We start from the raw sequence: 23,206 nt of genomic DNA on the forward strand, positions 1-23,206 counted from the left end.
CCCAGTCAATTAACTCCAGAGCTTTGGTTCCTATTGTTCTCCTTGGGGTGGGGGATGGGCTGATTAATTGCTTTGTTAAGCCAATTTGTTATCTTGCAGTCTGTAATTAGCGCTTTCACTCTTTTGCTTCTTAACTTGTTCTCATATTCGCAGTAATGCGTCATATTCTGGGGCGTCCGATGTTCGCAGGTTGGGGGTCGCGCTCCGGCTATCTCCCCATAATCCATCACCATTATACACGAACCTGCGGCGCTGCAACCCCATTATTCATCGTGAGGTGTCAGGACAGAGAACAGGAGACATAATACAGTCTGGGGATGTGAGACTCACAACGAAAAGCCGATAATTTATTGGAATAGATTCTGCAGATACACAGAAATCAGGAAAGACGCTGAATGAAGAAACTTGTCACAGAGACATTAACAACTCTGCTGCTGACTCAAGATCCAGAGTTACATCCAGTATTATTCTCCAGAGCTGCACTCACTATTCTGCTGGTGCAGTCACTATGTACATACATTACTGATCCTGAGTTACATCCTGTATTATACTCCAGAGCTGCACTCACTATTCTGCTGGTGCAGTCACTGTGTACATCCATTACATTACTGATCCTGAGTTACCTCCTGTATTATACCCCAGAGCTGCACTCACTATTCTGCTGGTGCAGTCACTGTGTGCATGCATTACATTACTGATCCTGAGTTACATCTTGTATTATACCCCAGAGCTGCACTCACTATTCTGCTGGTGCAGTCACTGTGTACATACATTACATTACTGATCCTGAGTTACATCCTGTATTATACTCCAGAGCTGCACTCACTATTCTGCTGGTGCAGTCACTGTGTACATACATTACATTACTGATCCTACGTTATATCCTGTATTATACTCCAGAGCTGCACTCACTATTCTGCTGGTGCAGTCACTGTGTACATACATTACATTACTGATCCTGAGTTACATCCTGTATTATACCCCAGAGCTGCACTCACTATTCTGCTGGTGCAGTCACTGTGTACATACATTACATTACTGATCCTGAGTTACCTCCTGTATTATACTCCAGAGCTGCACTCACTGTTCTGCTGGTGGAGTTGCTGTGAAATCCTGGGTGTTGGTAATGGCAGCTATTAGTGGTGTTCTCCGCCTCCCGCTTCTGTTTGGCTGCCATTCACATTAGTTCTGTCGTTTTTAGGTAACTATTGGTTAGGATTTATTTCGAGGGATGGTCCTCTCTGCCCTCCTTAGTGATTGGTTCCCTTCTTACCTGGATGAGGCGGCATCATGCACAATCATTGCTGCGTAACTTTCCTCCATACTCGGCTCCTGACACTCCGGCTTATTCCATCTTTGTTCCCTTATTGTCAGGAACAATCAATTCCTCTCTGAAAAATATGTTTAAAAGAAAAAAAAAATCCCGGCGTCTCTATAATTAGAGGGTATTAATTAGTGCACTGAGCAGAATCCACTTTGAAGATTAGATGCCGGTGATTAACGATCTTGCGGAGAATGCCATACAGATTAATATTCATTAAGTCTCCAGGACGGAGGTGTAGAAAGTTATTTAACCCTGTGGATTCTGGAGAGAAGAGCAAACGATCCGGATACGGCGCTCTCGTCTCAATGTGTCAGTGAATCCTCCACACGTCCCTCGGGCCAGTTCGGCCAGTAACCTCCCCGTGTGTTGGGTGGATTATGGGGCACGAGCGATCACAGCGCCATAACGGCGGCCGTCCATCAGGATAGTTTATTAATGAGTCTTCGCTACAATTGTAGCATTTGATACCGGCACTGATACATTGTAGCAGTGTTCACCTCATACAGGACTTTATTCCTTTATACTGATACATCTGTAACAAACCCTCAGACGTGACAAATAATAGACAAGTGCAGATTTTCCTTCTGAGCAAGAAAATAAGAATTGGTCACCTACTGACAGCAAGCAGAGATCTTGAAAATGATGAGGAACTAAAAAGACAAAAGTATAAGGAAAAGCTGCAACATTTAGAAATGGAAACTCCAATGCAAAGTGCCAGAAAAGACAGAATTGGAGGATTTAATAGTCAGCCTGTACTAGGGGAAAGGCCTGGGGGCTGTCAGAAGCAGGGGGGTGTCCGGAGCGACACATTTCGAAGCAATTGGGCACATAACTACATTAGGTGCAGGGGGTGTAATTGCACCCGTCCCTGGGGACCCTGAAAGTCCTTTTGGCTTATACGAGAAGACCATTACTATTAATGACTTGCAATAATTGGGGCCCCAGTGGAGCTTTTGCACTGGGGCCCATAGGCTTCATGTTACTCCACGGCCCACAATGCCATCTGATCAGACATGCTGCTTGCGCTGACGGTGATGGTGCGCTGTGGGGGCCAAATATCAGCGGAATGGAGATGGCGATAAACGGAAGTGCCATCCACCCTATTTGCCAATCACTCTCCAAATGTGCCTCTAAGTTTTCCTACAGCCCTTAAGATGGAGACCCTCAGAAGAGGCTGCGCCCCCCTGCTCTCGAGCCCCCGGGCCGCTGCACACCAGACATAACGGGTCTCGTTCCTGTCCTCATTGCTCTTCCGAATCAGATGCAAATGCTCAAACTTTGCTTTTGTTTTGCAAAATTCCTGACGTTAGGAAAAGACGGAATAATGTATTTAGCCTGTTTTCCATTTTTCTCTCCGCATTGTCCATAGGGAACGAGCTCGGACTCACTGCGGACCCAGATGGTGGACGTTTAACCCCAAAAGGTTTCCTTCCTTTATCTCCCGTCGGATTGTAAATAACTATAGAAAAACAGGAAAATGAAGGAGAGGAGTGCGGGGCATGGCCAGATCGGGGTCTCTGCTGTATCCAGGGTGTGTGGGGATCAGAGCCAGATATAAGGGCGCAACAGGTACAAAGAGGGAGCAGAAAGCAAGAGCGCGTCGTGGTGGCATTCACCGCCAAAATCTGGGAAGTTTGGGGTAAGAAAGGAGTGTGCCCCCCATTATTAGCCAGACGATCCCCTGCAGTAACAGTGGAGAAAACAAAACCTTCAGTAATGACGACCAGTCAGCAATCCAGCGTGGAGCTCTGACGCCTCCTGGTGGCGGACAGAAGATCGCGCACTATTATAGGCACACGGCTTATTTTGGATTTTTAATTGCTGCTGATCAAAATTAAAAATAAACTTTGTTTTTATAAAAATGAAGCTCAAAATTAAAAAGGTTTGCTGTGACGTCATTAGGTACCGAAAAGGTAAAACTGAACCCTCTCGATTTTTTTTTTTTAGTTTGCCGGCTCAAGAAATTCAATTTTCCCAATCAGAGTTTGCGAAAACCACACATCTTCTACAGCAAAGATATGTCGGCTGATAAATGTAATACTTCTAGGATTGTCACAGGCGGCCACAGGTACTACTCCCCGCAGAGGAACTAGAAAGGTAAATCAGCAGCAGAAAATCGGCGTGATGCCCCCACAGGTCCACGGCATCAGGGTTAATAACAGGTAATCCACACGCTGCTCCGAATCCTGGAACGGGCGACGCAAGAGGATGAGGAACCTTCAAAATAACACACAGCAAACCCCAACTTCAGAGCCCGAACCCCCAACCTACGGAGCGGCGCCAGGTGGCATTCAGCTGCTATCAGGACAAGTTGGGGGGGGATACATCTGTATGTTACACTTCGCAGACCCCAAATACCAGATCTGTACAGTGACCACATAGAAGTACCAGCCGCTCCGACGCCGTCATTGCACAGACTGGTCACTTATGGCGTCGCCATTGCTCACATAGTTATTGATGCTCTCAGGCCAAACTTTAGGGTCCCTGTGTTTCGCTTTGGGGTCTCACTTTCCCTTCTGCAAACATTGATAGGTGCACATGTGGCAGTGAAGATTTTAGCTAGTCTCCTGTTCCTCCAAGGTGAGGAAATCATTGTGTCGGACCCTCAGAGGGTCAGTAGAGCAGAATCCCACTCCCCTCCCAGCAGCGCACGCCATACAGGTCCTTCTCAAAAAATTAGCATATAGTGTTAAATTTCATTATTTACCATAATGTAATGATTACAATTAAACTTTCATATATTATAGATTCATTATCCACCAACTGAAATTTGTCAGGTCTTTTATTGTTTTAATACTGATGATTTTGGCATACAACTCCTGATAACCCAAAAAACCTGTCTCAATAAATTAGCATATCAAGAAAAGGTTCTCTAAACGACCTATTACCCTAATCTTCTGAATCAACTAATTAACTCTAAACACATGCAAAAGATACCTGAGGCTTTTATAAACTCCCTGCCTGGTTCATTACTCAAAACCCCCATCATGGGTAAGACTAGCGACCTGACAGATGTCAAGAAGGCCATCATTGACACCCTCAAGCAAGAGGGTAAGACCCAGAAAGAAATTTCTCAACAAATAGGCTGTTCCCAGAGTTCTGTATCAAGGCACCTCAATGGTAAGTGTGTTGGAAGGAAACAATGTGGCAGAAAACGCTGTACAACGAGAAGAGGAGACCGGACCCTGAGGAAGATTGTGGAGAAGGACCGATTCCAGACCTTGGGGAACCTGAGGAAGCAGTGGACTGAGTCTGGTGTGGAAACATCCAGAGCCACCGTGCACAGGCGTGTGCAGGAAATGGGCTACAGGTGCCGCATTCCCCAGGTAAAGCCACTTTTGAACCATAAACAGCGGCAGAGGCGCCTGACCTGGGCTACAGAGAAGCAGCACTGGATTGTTGCTAAGTGGTCCCAAGTACTTTTTTCTGATGAAAGCAAATTTTGCATGTCATTCGGAAATCAAGGTGCCAGAGTCTGGAGGAAGACTGGGGAGAAGGAAATGCCAAAATGCCTGAAGTCCAGTGTCAAGTACCCACAGTCAGTGATGGTGTGGGGTGCCATGTCAGCTGCTGGTGTTGGTCCACTGTGTTTCATCAAGGGCAGGGTCAATGCAGCTAGCTATCAGGAGATTTTGGAGCACTTCATGCTTCCATCGGCTGAAATGCTTTATGAAGATGAAGATTTCATTTTTCAGCACGACCTGGCACCTGTTCACAGTGCCAAAACCACTGGTAAATGGTTTACTGACCATGGTATTACTGTGCTCAATTGGCCTGCCAACTCTCCTGACCTGAACCCCATAGAGAATCTGTGGGATATTGTGAAGAGAAAGTTGAGAGACGCAAGACCCAACACTCTGGATGAGCTTAAGGCCGCTATTGAAGCATCCTGGGCCTCCATAACATCTCAGCAGTGTCACAGGCTGATTGCCTCCATGCCACGCCGCATTGAAGCAGTCATTTCTGCCAAAGGATTCCCGACCAAGTATTGAGTGCATAACTGAACATTATTATTTGTTGGTTTTTTTGTTTGTTATTAAAAAACACTTTTATTTGATTGGATGGGTGAAATATGCTAATTTATTGAGACAGGTTTTTTGGGTTATCAGGAGTTGTATGCCAAAATCATCAGTATTAAAACAATAAAAGACCTGACAAATTTCAGTTGGTGGATAATGAATCTATAATATATGAAAGTTTAATTGTAATCATTACATTATGGTAAATAATGAAATTTAACACTATATGCTAATTTTTTGAGAAGGACCTGTACATCACCTCTGAGCAGCACCTCCCTCGTTTCCCTTCATCTCTGCACTATGGAACCTGCGCAGTCAGCAGCGGATGATGCGGCTCAGACATCGGAGTGAGGAATGGGCCAATTGCCCCCCCTGTGTGGACGCTGCTGCCGGCCCTATGAAAGCTCTTCAGGGTAATCACACATTCTAATGGATTGGCTTCAGCTCAGATAAAACTGCACCGATTGTATAAACATTTGGATAAAAGCAGCAACGGATCCGCATGTTCATCACCAGGAAAAGGGTAATGGAGCCTCCGGGAGGACTTGGAAAGGTCTCCGTGGAAAGGCCAGGCAGATGGGGGCAGCGCAGGTTCAGGAGACGGTGGGCGAAAGCTCCGGGGGACAATGGAGACGGGAATGTCACAATTACTTGGTATTTAGAGCCAATTAAGGTTTAATGTTTCCTATAAAATGCAACGTCTGCAAATTATTACAGAAAGTCATCTGTGGGCCATGTCATTAGTGAGCGCTACCCAGGACTCCCGGAGTGATAATCCGGGACACCACTAGTGTACTGCAGCTAGTTTGGCTCCATTACAGTGGCACTGTGGCCCGTCTGGCTTTCCCAGAGCTCTGAATGGCATTTACAGGGACAACCCGCCTCTTAATGGCTGAACTGTACTGGTTTTATAGTTCTGGTATTCTACCTGAATCAGGAGGCTTGGGATGAGCAGGTTCCTCCCAGAAAGGAGAAAAGCCTCAATAACCCCCCAACACCACCACTCTCCAGAGCGGTTTTACTGGTGGTCCCAGTTGTATGCAGACTTTAACAGAGGGTTAAAATGAACATAAACTTTGCAAAATTTTTGATATGTATCAGAAGATATTATCTGCAGAGTTCTGGTGTGGAGACCCTTCATAATTGCAAAAACAGACATGACCAGGACTGGTGCACGATTCATGTCGATCGTGGACACATCCCCAGCAGGCGCCACTTACAACCAATGTAGACGTGAGCCCAAGGCCTCGTACCGGCAGCAGCACACACAGTCCATCCATGCAACTCCTTGTGCAAATGGTGGAAGTCTCTTTTTTGTGAATAATTTATTGCATTTCCACCCCCCAGTCCAACACCCAGGCGACATCCTGCCTCCCCGTCCTATCAGGTCACCTTTCTATAGTACGACAGCATGTCATCCAAGCTCTTCTCATCCAGGGGCCGCTGTTGATGGGGGCCCGGTTCCTCCTGGGACTGATTGTATCCACCTGTTGCCTCATAAGAAGGGCCGGCCGGCCTCCACCTGCTGTTCTGAATATTCTCAGATTTCCGCTGATCTGATGCATAGAAGGATGGAGGGGCGAAATCAGGGTCTCGCTCATTTCGAAGGTCATCCTGGACTTTCGACCATTGTCCAAACGTGAACTCTGTAATAAAGGAGCAAAGGTTAAAATGCAATGAGGTCCTCGGCCTAATCCCTCGATCCCTCCAATGTCTTACGTTTGCCTCGGTCCCACTCTCTGACATGCGGAGCTCCGGATCGGGTATCCTTCCGCTCCTGGACAACAACCTCCACTTTCTTCTGCTCCACTGGAACCGCCGGCTCTGGTCCAATCACTGCGTCTTCCTCCTCTTCACCTAAGAATATACACGGAGGGGTCAGTGCTGGGGATGGACTAGATTAGGAGGAGGGGGTAACATGGCGATTACACAGTAAGTACATGCCAGGCTCGTGTCATGGAATGGCCGCTGTGTGACGCTGGATTCACATTACGTACAAAAATATCCCATAAAATTCAATTTACGCAAAATACAAACCTCAATTCCATTTGCATTTTTTTTTCTTGCAGAATTACTGCCATAGATTTTGTGGTTTATTTTCTGTGTGTTGTTGCCAAATGCTTGCAGAAACATTCAACTCTGCAATTTACCTATAATTAAAAATCCCCTCTGCTCAAGATTGGAGGGATTTTTAATTCTATAGTTTATCACTCATTGGCTAGACTAGCAGGTAGTCCTGGTCTATCAGTAGTGGCCGGTCTCCTAGGCAAGAAGCGCAGTGATTACAAGCTTGTTGCTACAGAACTTGTAAGCGCTGCCCCCTGAAGCTGACCGGCTTTAAGGTAACGTCACACATAACGATATCTTTAACGATATCGTTGCTTTTTGTGACGTAGCAACGATATCGTTAAGGAAATCGTTATGTGTGACAGCGACCAACGATCAGGCGCCTGCTGGGAGATCGTTGGTCGCTGAGGAAAGTCCAGAACTTTATTTAGTCGCTGGATCTCCCGCTGACATCGCTGGATCGGCATGTGTGACACCGATCCAGCGATATCTTCACTGGTAACCAGGGTAAACATCGGGTTACTAAGCGCAGGGCCGCGCTTAGTAACCCGATGTTTACCCTGGTTACCAGCGTAAACGTTAAAAAAACAAACAGTACATACTTACCTTCAGCTGTCTGTCCCCGGCGCTCTGCTTCTCTGCACTCCTCCTGCATCCTGTGTCAGCGCCAGCCAGCCGGAAAGCACAGCGGTGACGTCACCGCTCTGCTTTCCGGCTGACCGGCGCTGACAGTGCAGAGGAAAGCACAGCGCCAGAGGACAGACAGCTGAAGGTAAGTATGTAGTGTTTGTTTTTTTAACGTTTACGCTGGTAACCATGGTAAACACCGGGTTACTAAGCGCGGCCCTGCGCTTAGTAACCCGATGTTTACCCTGGTTACCGGGGACCTCGGGATCGTTGGTCGCTGGAGAGCTGTCTGTGTGACAGCTCTCCAGCGAACAAACAGCGACGCTGCAGCGATCGACATCGTTGTCGGTATCGCCGCAGCGTCGCTTAGTGTGACGGTACCTTTAGTGTCCCCACTATCTAGATGATAGTCTGAACTGTCAATCATCAGGAGTGCACTGGCCCTGGCAAGTAGGATGCAATAAGACAGGGAACCAGTGCGCTCTTGAGGATAGGACTTTGAGACAACCCTTTTAAGATGCAAAATGAAATCTTGCATCAAAGCAAAGCAGAAAGAGTCCTTACATAAAATGCAAATACATTTTTGATTCCCCATCATAATTTTCACGGCAGATTTTTCTGCAACAATCTGAAGTCTCTCACTATGCCTCCACTGCAGCAGTGAACTGGGAATATCCTGCAGTATTGCCCTTTAAAATCACGCGACCATTGGACACCATATGTAGGGATGTTTTCTGCTGCTGCAGCCTTGGGAACAAAAAGGGGTCAAACAGTGCCAGCCCCTCTAAATCTCCGACATAATGTGCAATGAAGAAAGCTGCGCGGTCCGAGTGTCCAATATACTGTAACTAGGGATTAGCGGACCCGTGGAAATTCGGGTTTTGGTACCAGACCTAAATATAGTGCAAAGTTCATATTCGGGTACCAGAACTTGAACCAAAACCCCATTGAAATCAATGAGGAAAGGAACTTTGGAGCTGGAAAGAAATAAAATCTCTCTCGAAGTCAGTGCTGAGTTTAGCACCGGAGACTAACTGTTTGGTATGATCCCTCAACTTTTAAGTTCGGGGTTCGCTCATCTCGAATTGCAACAATACAGACTCGTGCCTCTGAGTGAAAACAAGGTTTCCATTTACCTACAGTAACCAGAGATCTTAAAGGGAACCTGTCACCCCGTTTTTTCAGTAGGAGATGGAGTCTCCTGCTTCCCGGGGCTTCAGGAAAATGGCCGCGGGATGCCGCGCGGGCGCAGATGGACATCGCGGCGGCCATTTTCCTGAAGCCGAGATTCGAACAAGATGTGGGGGAGAAACAGCGCTGTGACCACGCCCATCCGACCTGACCAGCCTGATTGACAGGCGAAAAAGGCCACTTTTGTAAGGTATTTCGGCAGCATAGGTAGGGAATCAGGGGACAAAAAATACCCTATTGTAAAGCACAGCTCAGGCCCTATTTAACGGTATTTTTATCTCCTACTGAAAAAACGGGGTGACAGGTTCCCTTTAAGGTACCGTCACACTAAGCGACGCTGCAGCGATACCGGCAATGATGTAGATCGCTGCAGCGTCGCTGTTTGGTCGCTGGAGAGCTGTCACACAGACAGCTCTCCAGCGACCAACGAAGCGCAGGGCCGCGCTTAGTAACCCGATATTTACCCTGGTTACCAGCGTCAAAGTTAAAAAAAAACAAACACTACATACTTACCTTCCACTGTGTCCCCGGCGCTCTGCTTTCCTGCACTGACTGTGAGCACAGCGGCCGGAAAGCAGAGCGGTGACGTCACCGCTCTGCTTTACGGCTGGCCGATGCTCACAGCCAGTGCAGAGAAGCACAGCGCCGGGGACAGACAGCGGAAGGTAAGTATGTAGTGTTTTTTTTTTTTTACTTTTACGCTGGTAACCAGGGTAAACATCGGGTTACTAAGCGCGGCCCTGCGCTTAGTAACTCGATGTTTACCCTGGTTACCAGTGAAGACATCGCTGAATCGGCGTCACACACGCCGATTCAGCGATGTCTGCATGGAGTCCAGCGACGAAATAAAGTTCTGGACTTTCTGCAGCGATCAACGACATCACAGCAGGATCCTGATCGCTGCTGTGTGTCAAACTGAACGATATCGCTAGCCAGGACGCTGCAACGTCACGGATCGCTAGCGATATCGTTCAGTGTGACGGTACCTTTAAAAACAGTGAGTAAACAAATTATCAGAGCATTTTATCATTTGTAGAGAAGCTCCATAGTGGACGGCATTGAGGCTTTTATTCTCACCCACAGCCGCCTCCAGTTCGGTTCCTTCCCCTTTCATCTGCTTCACTTTCCTCTGTCGCAGTTTGGCGAGCCGCGAGTCCAGCATCGCCTTACGTTTGGCTTTTAATCTCTCTCGCTTCACCCTCTGATCCTCAGTCTAGAAGAAAAGAAAAAAGTTAGAAGTAATTGCTGCTGGGGAAGGGATTCTAGAGGACCAGACAACTTGCTTCCGATAGTAAACAATCCTGGAGCATCTGCATTCATGCATTGCAGTCATTTATGAGCCGCGCTGCACCCCTCACCTGATCTCGCAGCATATTCAGGGTGTCCATCTGCTTCCGACGGGTTTGCTCATCCCGTGCAAAAGAAAAGTAACCGACGCCTAGCTGCCTGGCCTCTGCAATCATAGACCAAAAAAACACCACATGTGAGCGTCTGATGGTCGTGTCATCGCGTTTGTGAGTTATAAATCTTAAAACGCTCCAGCACTCTTAAAAGTGGAAGTCCAACAGGGCCACCAGAAGCACCATGTAGCCCCGGGCAGCGTACCACTTTCTCTTATGTCTTCGTAATGCATCGGTCCCATCGGTCTCTTCATGGCTTCTTCTTCCTCCTGCTCCCACTGCTCTCTCTGCATCTCCCTCCTCATGTCTTCAGACAGCAAAGTCTTCTCCTGGGTGACTAGTCTGGAAAAAAAAAAAAAAAGACATATAAAGGCAAGAAAGAAATTTAAAATCCAAAAGCAGAAGCCAGAACGCTTTTCCTATGGGCATGTTCACATGTTAAGTATTTGCAGCAGACATTTCTGAACCAAAACGTCTCTTGGCATAATATATGTGCATTCTTTATGCATCATTACCCATTATTTAGACAGAATTGACGGTCTGCAGATAAGAAATTGCAACTAAAAATTATGCACTGTGTGCCCAAGACTTTGGGAATCCCAATCATTTTGCTGAAAATGTGGTTTTCACACAGCGAACCAAAACTAAAAAAACGGCTATTGTTGCATTTTATTTCCGCTTTATGGCATTTCATGAGATCAGACTTTTAAATCGAGGTAGTAATAAATTTTTGTTTTTATTTTTAGTCCATTTCCAGGATTTGTAACTTGATGTGCAGTAAACTGGAGGAATACCGTACTTTACTGCTGCATTACGTGTTGCTGATGATGACAACAGCATTCAAAAGGCCCTTAGCTGACATGGTCCCCTGTGATTGTGTCGAACACGTAGTGATGAGCGAGCATGCTCGGATAAGGTGTTATCCAAACACACTTGTGTCTTAATCAAGCTTTTTCGGCGTGCGCAAACAAAAAATACTGGAATCGCCATGGCTAAATGTCTCGTGGCTAACAGGCAATCACTGCATGTGTTGCGGCTGTCAAAGAACCATGATTCATAAATGACATTTTTTTCAAGCACGCTGAAAATATTCGATTAGGACACGAGTGTGCTCAGATAACCGTATCCGAGCACACTCGCTCATCACTACGCACACACAAAAAAGATCGTAGAGAAGGTTGATCAAAGGAGTAGAGGTAGTCTAGGAAAGCTGATCACTGGTTTTTGTGTACATTCCTGATACTACGTGCACCAATTACTGGCCGCAGCGATGTACGGCACAAGTCTGATGTTGAAAACCCCTATAACCCTCCCTGACATTGGATGTTCCAGTACGCTCTACATCTGGTTCAGGTATATGGATCGGGCTCAGGAGCTGCACTCACTCCGCACGTGACAGGTGCTGGCTGTGTTATACAGCTGACGCCTAACAGCAGTGATCGAAGCTCATTATCTCTGATTGCTGCTGTTTAACCATTCAGATGCCACAGGCGATGTTGTTGAAATGGTTCCTTTTGTCCACAACACTCACTTTTTTCCTTGCAGATCTTTATCCATTTTCAAGAGATCGGGTAAATCTTTCTTCATGCAGCGTCTCGACCGGCCCAGCGAGTCCACATAATCCACCCTGCGGGGAGACAAAGAGCCAGAAATCCCCTTATTAGCACATTTTACAGACTTTTCCGTTGTCATATGATGACGCAGAAATGTCAGTGCAGAACATGAAACTTGTGTAATGCCACGTGTTCCCTGCAGAGGGCGACACAGCTCCTGCGATAACAGCCGATAACTGGGGGTAAGAGAAGTCTCCTGGACTTACACCGGCCATCACCGATGCAATGCACCTAATGGCACGATTCACACGGCTCCCGTGACTACCATTAACTTCTATGGAAGTTGTAGAAAGAAGCACAGCCATTCGGCTGTTTCCAGAGCCCCAACCACTAGTGACCGCTGCATAGATCAAGGTATTCTACCCTACCGTAATTCATGAAAATATCTTTGTAATCTGAAAACTTCTACAACTTCTCATTTCCAAAATATCTGCAGGCAGTCAGTGAATTGTAATTCTCTTCTCTCATCCAGAAGCAGAAAATCTGTACAGACCTGATAGGTCTCACAGCTGAGAGTTTGCTGCAATTGTTTGCAGCCTAGACAATCCCTTCTGAGCAAACATCTGCGACACGAATCCCTTTCCTTTCCTCGTTTGCCACAATGTATCAGCGGAGGTACAAATACCTGAAGTCCTATATATACGGTATATATACACAATTGTAGCAAACCCTCAGTTGTGAGAAGTGCTGGGTTTGTCTCAGTTTTCAGCATTGGGATGTAATCCAGAATGTTTACACTCACTGACAGCAAGCAGACATCTTAATAATGGTGAGAACTTGAAGTTGACGCATTTTGTCAGGAAGTTTCAAAACTACTCATTAGGAAGATTAAACTTTACAATGTGCTGGAGAATCAGTAGGATCGCCATTACTGCTCGTATACCAACCATTCTTCCCCGGGGTTCTGCGGAGCAGGAATGGGGAGATCGGGCGTCCTCTCATCCTCCGCCATCTCGGCTTTCTTCCTTTCCTTCTGACAGATGTCCTGGATTTCTTTCTTCTTGTCTATGATCTTCTGAGCAAAGTCGACCAGGTAGAGCTCCTCGGTCTCCTCGTCTGTGAGGACAGATAACATTGTGTGAGGAGCAGGAAGGAGAACTGCGTCCACTCCAGTAATAATGGCCTCCGCTATCGGGGCTTTGATGCTGCTCTTCAATATGGCACAAGAAGAACTTAAAAAAGCAAATGAAGAGTGTGAAGAGCTCCACATAAGAGGCTCTCGTCTCCGGAATGAAAGGAGCAGCTGCCATCGCAGCCGCGGCTTCCAGTAATGAGCTCGAGTGCAGAGGAGAAGGCAGCGCTGAGATCTGGAGTGACGCAGCGACCCAACACTGGCACAAAGCCGCTGTTCTCCAGGCCGAGACGTGCCATCCAAACCAGACAAAACTTTAAGAGGAACCGAGTCCAAATCCATCTCTCTAGGTCCATAGGTTACTGTCCTCTCCACTCACCTGTCCCACCACCGCTCTTCGTCCTCCATCTTCTCTCGGCGCCGGGCCTTCTAGTGCTTAATACACAACTCATGCTGTCCGAGACGCTGACTAGGACTCAGGCGGCGTACGCAGTGACGTGGTGTATACAGTGAAAACCCCATGCACAAAGATGGAGGACGATGGCGCCGCATGAAGAGGAGAAGAAAAGGCTAGAGCTGTGGTGGCGGCACAGGGGAGCAAAGAGGGGGCTATTTTTATTTCCTTTAACCCCTTTCCCGGACATCTGCCATTTTGGTTGATTGGTACAAAGCAAATCATGAAAAATTCAGATTGAGAAACATCCAAATTTTAGGTATATTTAATTTACCTCCATGCTATCATCTCAAGTTCTCTTGTCAAAACAAATCGGTATTATACACAGAGGTCCCCTCTGAAGACCCCCTTTTCTCTCATACAGAATGCTGAAGACAGCAGAATCTCCATGATTGCCCATTTACTGGGAAGGGCGCCACATACCCCCACATGTCCCCATACTAAGATGTGTGGTTAAGGGGTTGAAGCTGAGCACTGCCTCCACTCAAAGGAGAAAATCGGATTCACCTCTCCTTAAGGCCGGTTTCACACGTCAGTGGCTCCGGTACGTGAGGTGACAGTTTCCTCACGTACCGGAGACACTGACTCACGTAGACACATTGAAATCAATGTGTCTCTGCACATGTCAGCGTGTTTTCACGGACCTTGTGTCCGTGTGCAAAACACGGAGACATGTCAGTGTTCGTGGGAGCGCACGGATTACACAGACCCATTAAAGTCAATGGGTCCGTGTAAAACACGTACCGCACACGAACGCTGTCCGTGTGCAGTCCGTGTGCCGTGCAGGAGACAGCGCTACAGTAAGCGCTGTCCCCCCCCCCCCCCCACATGGTGCTGAAGCCGCCATTCATATCTTCTTTCCAGCAGCGTTCGCTGGAGAGAAGATATGAATAATCTTTTTTTTTTTTTTCTCGTGTTTAAAATAAAGATCTTTGTCCCCATCCCCCTCCCACCCCCTGTGCGCCCGCTGTTAATAAAATACTCACCCGGCTCCCTCGCAGTGTCCTGTCCTCGCCATAGCTTCTCCTGTATGCGGTCACGTGGTGCTCTAGCGCTGTCTCCTGCACGCTCCGTGTGGTACCCAGTCGGCACACGTGTGCCGCACATGTGCCACACTGATGTGCCACAAACGCACGGGCACACAGACACGGATAATTCCGGTACCGGAATTATGTGGACGTGTGAGACTGGCCTAAAGGGGTTTTCCCACAAATCAGTGAATGAATGAATGAAACATGAATGAGAAATGCCTGATAGCTTGAGGCCGCAGTGATCACGAAAACTGGGATCCTGAGCCCCCTGTTCCTACTCAATGCAGGAATTTAGGGAAGCATCCATCCCCCCTACTCCATTCAATTCACTGCACCATCATTCCTACAAAGAGGCAGGGTCCATGGCTGATCCCTTTAATATGATGTCACTGCACTTTAAAGCCCTTTTTTATTTTGTTATCACAGGAACAGGACATTTTAGCAGCCGGTTATGCTGCAGCAAGAAGACGCCGCACATTTACCAGGAAAGTCTCCCTTGGTCATCTTCTCGTACAGCTGAGCCTTCTCCTCCAACCTCCTCCTAAAACACACACACAAAAAAAAAAAGTTAGCCGCAGTCTGAAGTAGCACCCTCCAAGCTGTGGTGAAACTACAACTGCCAGCATGCTCTAGTAGCCACATGCTCTTTGTGGATGTTGGGAGTTATAGTTAAACAACAACTAGACAGTCACCAGCTGGAAACAACTAATCCAAACGGTTAAAGGGAACCCATCATCTTATTTATCCTGAGAACAGCAACACTCAGCGGACGGGCTGCAGACAGCGAGAGAGAGAGAGAGTCAGTGGCCCGGGCTGCAGACAGCGAGAGAGTGAGAGAGTCAGCGGACGGGCTGCAGACAGCGAGAGAGTGAGAGAGTCAGCGGCCGGGCTGCAGACAGCGAGAGAGTGAGAGAGTCAGCGGCCGGGTTGCAGACAGCGAGAGAGTGAGAAAGTCAGCAACCGGGCTGCAGACAGCGAGAGGGTGAGAGAGTCAGCGGCCGGGCTGCAGACAGCGAGAGAGTGAGAGTCAGCGGCCGGGCTGCAGACAGCGAGAGAGTGACAGAGTCAGTGGCCGGGCTGCAGACAGCGAGAGAGTGAGAGTCAGCGGCCGGGCTGCAGACAGCGAGAGAGTGACAGAGTCAGCGGCCGGGCTGCAGACAGCGAGAGAGTGAGAAAGTCAGCAACCGGGCTGCAGACAGCGAGAGAGTGAGAAAGTCAGCGGCCGGGCTGCAGACAGCGAGAGAGTCAGCGGCCGGGCTGCAGACAGCGAGAGGGTGCGAGAGAGTCAGCGGCTGGGCTGCAAACAGCAAGACAGAGAGACTGGGCTGCCGACGACATGTGGGCAGCAAGAATCTAAACCGGACCGCAGACAATTCACCACTGTAGACGACCGACAGGTCTGCCCCATGGAATGAGGCTGACAACCGCCATACTGGCACTGTTCGTTTATACGGCATTGCTATGTCTATACTGCGAATTAATCAACCCTTTCATGTCTTGTCAGTTTTTCCTTATTGCGCTTTATTTTTCCTCTCTTTGTTTTAAGAACCATGACTTATTATTCCATGGGCACAGCCATATGTAGGCTTGAGGGACGAAATTTCCTTTATCATAAATTGTAATGAAAAACAAGGAGAAAAAAAAAAATCTTAATGGGCTTAAACGGTCAAACACACAAGAAAAACAAAAACATAATTCCTCCATTGTTATTTGGGTTTTATCTTTATGGCATTCATTGCAAAAATTACCTGGTAACAAAGTGAGTAAAGGAAAAAAAAAATAATAATAATAATTTGGTTTGCATCAACCTTTTTCTGAGACTTGTAACTTTTCCCACTGACGGCGCTGTGCGAGGGCTTGTCTTCAGTGTGAGGAGACAATGTTTTCATTGATGCCAGCTTGAGGTATATTGGACATTTTGATCACTTATTATTGTATATTTGGTGTCAGTTACAGCAATAAAAAAAACTAAGTTCTTACATTTTATTTTTTTTATAGGTTATATGCTGCGATACCTTATATGCTTATTTTGTATTTCTTTATTTTTTGGGGGGTATATTTAATTTCTTAACTTTTAAAATTTACATGTTTAGTACCTCTGGGGAACCTGAACTTGCAACCTAAGTTTTGGACATCAACATTGTAGTCCTGAACAAAACCCTTTAAAAAGTTATTCCCGAAAACATCATGCTATCCTGTATCCATAGGATAGGGGATTAAATTGCTGGACCCTGAGCGACACCATAAACAACCCCCGTATCGAAGTGAAGGACAGCATCCAATCCGGGTGAAGATAAGAAACACTTTATTGTGCCATAGGTGCAACGTTTCAACCTCAGAGGGTCTTTGTCAAGCATACATAATGATCAACATGACGGCCTTATATAGGAAGTAGATAACCACCACCTGGCAGGTCCGCCCACAAAAATTTACATACTTATTAACTGGTGATCATAATAACAATAAAAATGTGAAAATTGTGTGACATACATAGTTAAAAATGCATTACAGTATTACTACATTCCCCTATTGTGGATAATAACTTTCATAATCAACATAGCAAGCACATGTGGATGATCAAAAATAAATAAACAGCCTTGCCTGTCATTTCTAAGCCTATCGAAATGCTCACGGGGGCCATTATATACATGAACTACCTATCATCGGGCTTGTATCACTACATTCCTGGTTAATCAATCAATGCCTAAGGTGAAGATCCAATCTGGGGCACCGGTACAGAACCAGCCCCACACAGTGGAGCCAATCCAGGCTCCATGTCTGCTTACCTAGAACCGCCTCCCAGTCTGATCACTTTTCCCGTTCGTATCGTTCATGACATCCAAGCTCCCCACAAAAGGCTCGAGTCCCGGAACCAGTGCGCACATCCGTCGGCCCCCCGGTGAAGCAAAGCATGAAATGACATGCCGCTCCACCCCGGACCATCGAGAGACACGCCCACCGGCGAAAATATCCGCCCCATGTACAAGAGCCAATCAAGGCTCCTGGCTCACATCGCCCCAATGTTGGTCACCTGACCGACCAACACTGACGTCTGCCGCTCACCTGGCGCACTATTGTGGGAAGGAGTCCCCGACCAAGTGCGCATGCTCACCGGCTCCCAGGCGACACATACACAATATGCAGTGCCGCCCCAAACAGCCGAAGGGCACGCCCACCGGCCGCAAGCATAAACAACCCCATCAGGAATGGAGTGGAGGTGCGTACGCTCTCTCTGGGACTGCAGAGTGCAGCACTCTAATGTTTCCAGCAGTCTCACGGACAAGCATTGGAGGGCAGGTCGAGTGTGTGCACCTCCTGCTCTCGGGATTTCTACGGCTCCCAAAAGTTTGAAATCTCAGCGATCAGAGTTACTTCAAAAGGTTAAAGTTAAATAAAGAATTGGACTTTGCATGACCTGGATTTCTCCAGCGAGTCGTCCTCCTCGGTCTTCTCCTCCACGTCCCTCTCGGCTCGAGTAGTGACTCCGACATTCTGCTTATTCCAGATATTGGGTTTCTAAAGGAAAAGTGACACAAACATCTTATCAGCATCTGATTTCATCAGAAGTTTATCAGAAAATCTTTCACTTGAAATGCTCAGCACACAACGGCGTCCTGAGAGCCGCCTGCATCGCTGTACCGTGACCGGAGATCAGTGATCTGCAACATTTCCGGCTGCGCAGGATCGGTGTGGACTCACCTTGGGGATGGCTCTGGTCTTGGGGGCGACGCCGGCCTCTTTGGCGAACTTCTCATGCTTAAATTCCTCTTGTTTGCGGAAAAGTTCAGCTTTTAAGTCAACCAACTGTAAAAAAAAAAAAAACCCATAAAACAAAACACAAAAATGGAAACTGATGAATCAAGGTCAAAATATCTTTAAAATCAAGGAAAATGCAAAGCAAAAGACGACCCTATGACTCGAAGGTCCTGCAGTCTGGAAAGTAAAGTTTTACAAAGTCTGATAATCTTACAAGCGGCAATAATAAAAGTTCAGGACGAAAAGCAAGAGACAAGAGGGAATGTCGCCTCTTCTGCCTCTTACAAGGCGTCTGTACTTGTCTATGGCTGTCTGATAATCCAGAGGAATCCTGGGCTTGAGCCGGTCACCTGCACTGATACAATAATAATCTTTATTTTTTATATAGCGCTAACATATTCCGCAGCGCTTTACAGGTCGCACACATTATCATCGCTGTCCCCGTTGGGGCTCACAATCTAAATTCCCGATCAGTATGTCTTTGGAATGTGGGAGGAAACCGGAGTGCCCGGAGGAAACCCACGCAAACACAGGGAGAACATACAAACTGTATGCAGATGTTGTCCTTGGTGGGGCTTGAACACAGGACTCCAGCGCTGCAAGACTGCTGTGCTAACCACTGCGCCACCGTACTGCCCAATTTAAGGCCTGGGTCACACTTGTGAGAAACTCACACGAGTCTCCCATCGCAATACCCGGGAGTGTGCGACTGCATGTATTTTTTATGGAGCTGAGCACTCCAGTCCGGAGTGGCAGGTATTGAGACGACAAACTCGTTCAAGTTTCTTGCAAGTGTGACCCCGGCCTTAGGGTACCGTCACACAGTGGCACTTTGATCGCTAGGACGGCACGATCCGTGACGTTCCAGCGATATCCTTACGATCTCGCTGTGTCTGACACGCTACTGCGATCAGGGACCCCGCTGAGAATCGTACGTCGTAGCAGATCGTTTGAAACTTTATTTCGTCGCTGGCTCTCCCGCTGACATCGCTGAATCGGCGGGTGTGACGCCGATTCAGCGATGTCTTCACTGGTAACCAGGGTAAACATCGGGTTACTAAGCGCAGGGCCGCGCTTAGTAACTCAATGTTTACCCTGGTTACCAGCATAAACGTAAAAAAACAAACACTACATACTTACCTTCCGTGTCTGTCCTCCGGCGCTGTGCTTCTCTGCACTGGCTGTGAGCGCCGGCCAGCCGGAAAGCAGAGCGGTGACGTCACCGCTCTGCTTTACGGCTGACCGGCGCTGGCAGTGCAGAGGAAAGCACAGCGCCGGAGGACAGACAGCGGAAGGTAAGTATGTAGTGTTTGTTTTTTTTACGTTTACGCTGGTAACCAGGGTAAACATCGGGTTACTAAGCGCGGCCCTGCACTTAGTAACCCGATGTTTACCCTGGTTACCAGGTGACTTCGGGATCGTTGGTCGCTGGAGAGCTGTCTGTGTGACAGCTCTCCAGCGACCACACAGCGACGCTGCAGCGATCGGCATCGTTGTCGTATCGCTGCAGCGTCGCTTCAGTGTGACGGTACCCTTACAGTCAGGACAGGAGAGAGAGGACTTCTTCACTGATACAATGTAAAGGCCCCGTCACACTTAGCGACGCTAAAGCGATCCCGACAACGATACGACCTGTCAGGGATCGTTGCTGCGTCGCTATGTGGTCGCTGGTGAGATGTGAAACAGTGAGATCTTCCCAACGACGCAGCAGCGATGCGGCGACCTGTACAACGATGTCGTTGGTCGTTGTGACCCTGTCACATGGCAGCTATTATGACGATTTAGACCTCGATGAGGGACGTCCTGTGTGACGTTGTAGTCACACAGGCGTGCATTTGCGTTGCCTTTTCCGCGCCCATTCAGTTCCGATTGGTGGTCGCTACTGCGTTCTGATTGGTGGCGGCCTTGCCAAATAAATTAAGGAAAAATGAAAACGTATTTGAGACCCCAAACGATACCTACCGTGCACAAAATATAGGTGTCAGAAGAACCGTTGAAGAATAGATAAATCGAAGAGGAGTCGCAGGCCGGAGAACTCTACAACGATCTGCAAACCACCACGCGGTCAGGAACAAAGGATGGAAGCGCTACTATGTCGCCTTCTGTTGAAGGCATGACCGCCAATCAGAACGCAGTAGCGACCACCAATCGGAGCGGAGGGGTGCGGAAAAGGCAACGCAAATGCACGCCTATGTGTCGGTGTCTGAGTCGTCAACGAGGTCGTTGGTAAGGTGTCAAACACAGCGATGTGTGCTACCCAGCGGGACCTCAACGATCAAAAAAAGGTCCAGGCCATTCCGACACGACCAGCGATCTCACAGCAGGGGCCTGGTCGCTGCTACGTGTCAAACATAGCGAGATCGCTACTGAGGTCGCTGTTGCGTCACAAAACTTGTGACTCAGCAGCGATCTCGCTAGCGACCTCGCTCAGTGTGAAGTACCCCTAACAGTCAGGACAGGAGAGAGAGGACATCTTCACTGATACAATGTAACAGTCAGGACAGGAGATAGCAGATGTCTGCACTGATACAATGTAACAGGACAGGACAGGAGAGAGAGGACGTCTGCACTGATACAATGTAACAGTCAGGACAGGAGAGAGAGGACGTCTTCACTGATACAATGTAACAGTCAGGACAGGAGAGAGGACATCTGCACTGATACAATGTAACAGTCAGGACAGGAGAGAGGACGTCTTCACTAATACAATGTAACAGTCAGGACAGGAGAGAGGACGTCTTCACTGATACAATGTAACAGTCAGGACAGTAGAGAGGACATCTTCACTAATACAATGTAACAGGACAGGACAGGAGAGAGAGGACGTCTGCACTGATACAATGTAACAGTCAGGACAGGAGAGAGGACGTCTTCACTGATACAATGTAACAGTCAGGACAGTAGAGAGGACGTCTGCACTGATACAATGTAACAGTCAGGACAGTAGAGAGAGGACGTCTTCACTGATACAATGTAACAGTCAGGACAGGAGAGAGGACGTCTTCACTGATACAATGTAACAGTCAGGACAGTAGAGAGGACATCTGCACTGATACAATGTAACAGTCAGGACAGGAGAGAGGACATCTGCACTGATACAATGTAACAGTCAGGACAGGAGAGAGGACGTCTGCACTGATACAATGTAACAGTCAGGACAGTAGAGAGGACGTCTGCACTGATACAATGTAACAGTCAGGACAGTAGAGAGGACGTCTGCACTGATACAATGTAACAGTCAGGACAGGAGATAGCAGATGTCTGCACTGATACAATGTAACAGGACAGGACAGGAGAGAGAGGACGTCTGCACTGATACAATGTAACAGTCAGGACAGGAGAGAGAGGACGTCTTCACTGATACAATGTAACAGTCAGGACAGGAGAGAGGACGTCTTCACTGATACAATGTAACAGTCAGGACAGGAGAGAGGACGTCTGCACTGATACAATGTAACAGTCAGGACAGGAGAGAGGACGTCTTCACTGATACAATGTAACAGTCAGGACAGGAGAGAGAGGACGTCTTCACTGATACAATGTAACAGTCAGGACAGGAGAGAGGACGTCTTCACTGATACAATGTAACAGTCAGGACAGGAGAGAGGACGTCTGCACTGATACAATGTAACAGTCAGGACAGGAGAGAGGACGTCTTCACTGATACAATGTAACAGTCAGGACAGTAGAGAGGACATCTGCACTGATACAATGTAACAGTCAGGACAGGAGAGAGAGGACATCTGCACTGATACAATGTAACAGTCAGGACAGTAGAGAGAGGACGTCTTCACTGATACAATGTAGCAAAGCCTCAGCTGGGACACGTATAAGCGCACGATCACCTGTTGCCAATGATGCGGACACCTTCTTGTGCTGCTGTATGAGAAGACGTCTCCTCTACAGGATGGACAGAGCTCAAACGAGATCCCGGGCAGATTTTACAAGCCCTTTGCTATTTTTCCCCCATGTAAAAATCACGAATTTTGGGCTAACATTTTGGCAATTGAGTTTAATAAAAAAAAATATAGCTCTATTTGGCTTTTTCAGGATCTCTGTTTCCTTGCCCGTTGCTGGCTGTGGAATGAGGTAACTGAGCTCTCGCCAGCGAGCTCCTTCTGACTGGGAGTTTGTCACTTTATCTCGGTTTTTCTTTCTACCTCTCCCAGCAGATTTATGACCACAGACCGCATCAATGCTGAGCTTGAACTTTACTGTGGTCCTAAATCAGCTGCCAGGGGTAAAAAGAAAAACTGAGATAAAGTGACAAACTCCCAGGCAGGAGCTCGCTGACGGAGTCTCCGTTACCTCATTCTGCAGCCAGCAATATGCTGGGAAGCAAACAGACTGAAAAACTCTAATGGTGCAACAAGTTTAATGAAAATATATCATTGTAAGCCCAAAATAAATTAAGTAGAAAAAAACCATAGTAACCTGTCAGTATTTACGACAGCCCCACCGCAGCCAGGCCATGATTGCAGACATGACAGGAGAAGCCCTGCACTCACCGAGGACGCAGTCACATCCAGCAGCTTCTTCTTTTTATCCATAGCCGAAACAGACGATATCACAGCTTCCTCACCCGCCCGACATCTGCGTTACTATCATACAGCCGTAAAGCGACACTTCCGATATCAACGCGAGATCTGGGC

General features: G+C 47.6%; 1 protein-coding gene across 1 annotated transcript; it reads right to left on the reverse strand.

The window, feature by feature from the left end:
• Positions 1-1,816: 1,816 nt before the first annotated feature.
• On the reverse strand, positions 1,817-23,206 carry CCDC174 (coiled-coil domain containing 174). Its single transcript, XM_069736248.1, has 11 exons — positions 23,063-23,206; positions 18,498-18,602; positions 18,214-18,314; positions 15,281-15,339; positions 13,129-13,297; positions 12,160-12,255; positions 10,834-10,970; positions 10,587-10,681; positions 10,306-10,441; positions 7,063-7,200; positions 1,817-6,989 (listed from the first exon to the last, which is right to left on the reverse strand). Exons 1-11 carry the CDS (start codon positions 23,102-23,104, stop codon positions 6,727-6,729), a joined length of 1,341 nt encoding a protein of 446 aa, XP_069592349.1. The 5' UTR covers positions 23,105-23,206; the 3' UTR covers positions 1,817-6,726.

The sequence above is a fragment of the Ranitomeya imitator genome, chromosome 8 (genome assembly GCF_032444005.1).
Source record: "Ranitomeya imitator isolate aRanImi1 chromosome 8, aRanImi1.pri, whole genome shotgun sequence".
NCBI classification, from domain to species: domain Eukaryota; kingdom Metazoa; phylum Chordata; class Amphibia; order Anura; family Dendrobatidae; genus Ranitomeya; species Ranitomeya imitator.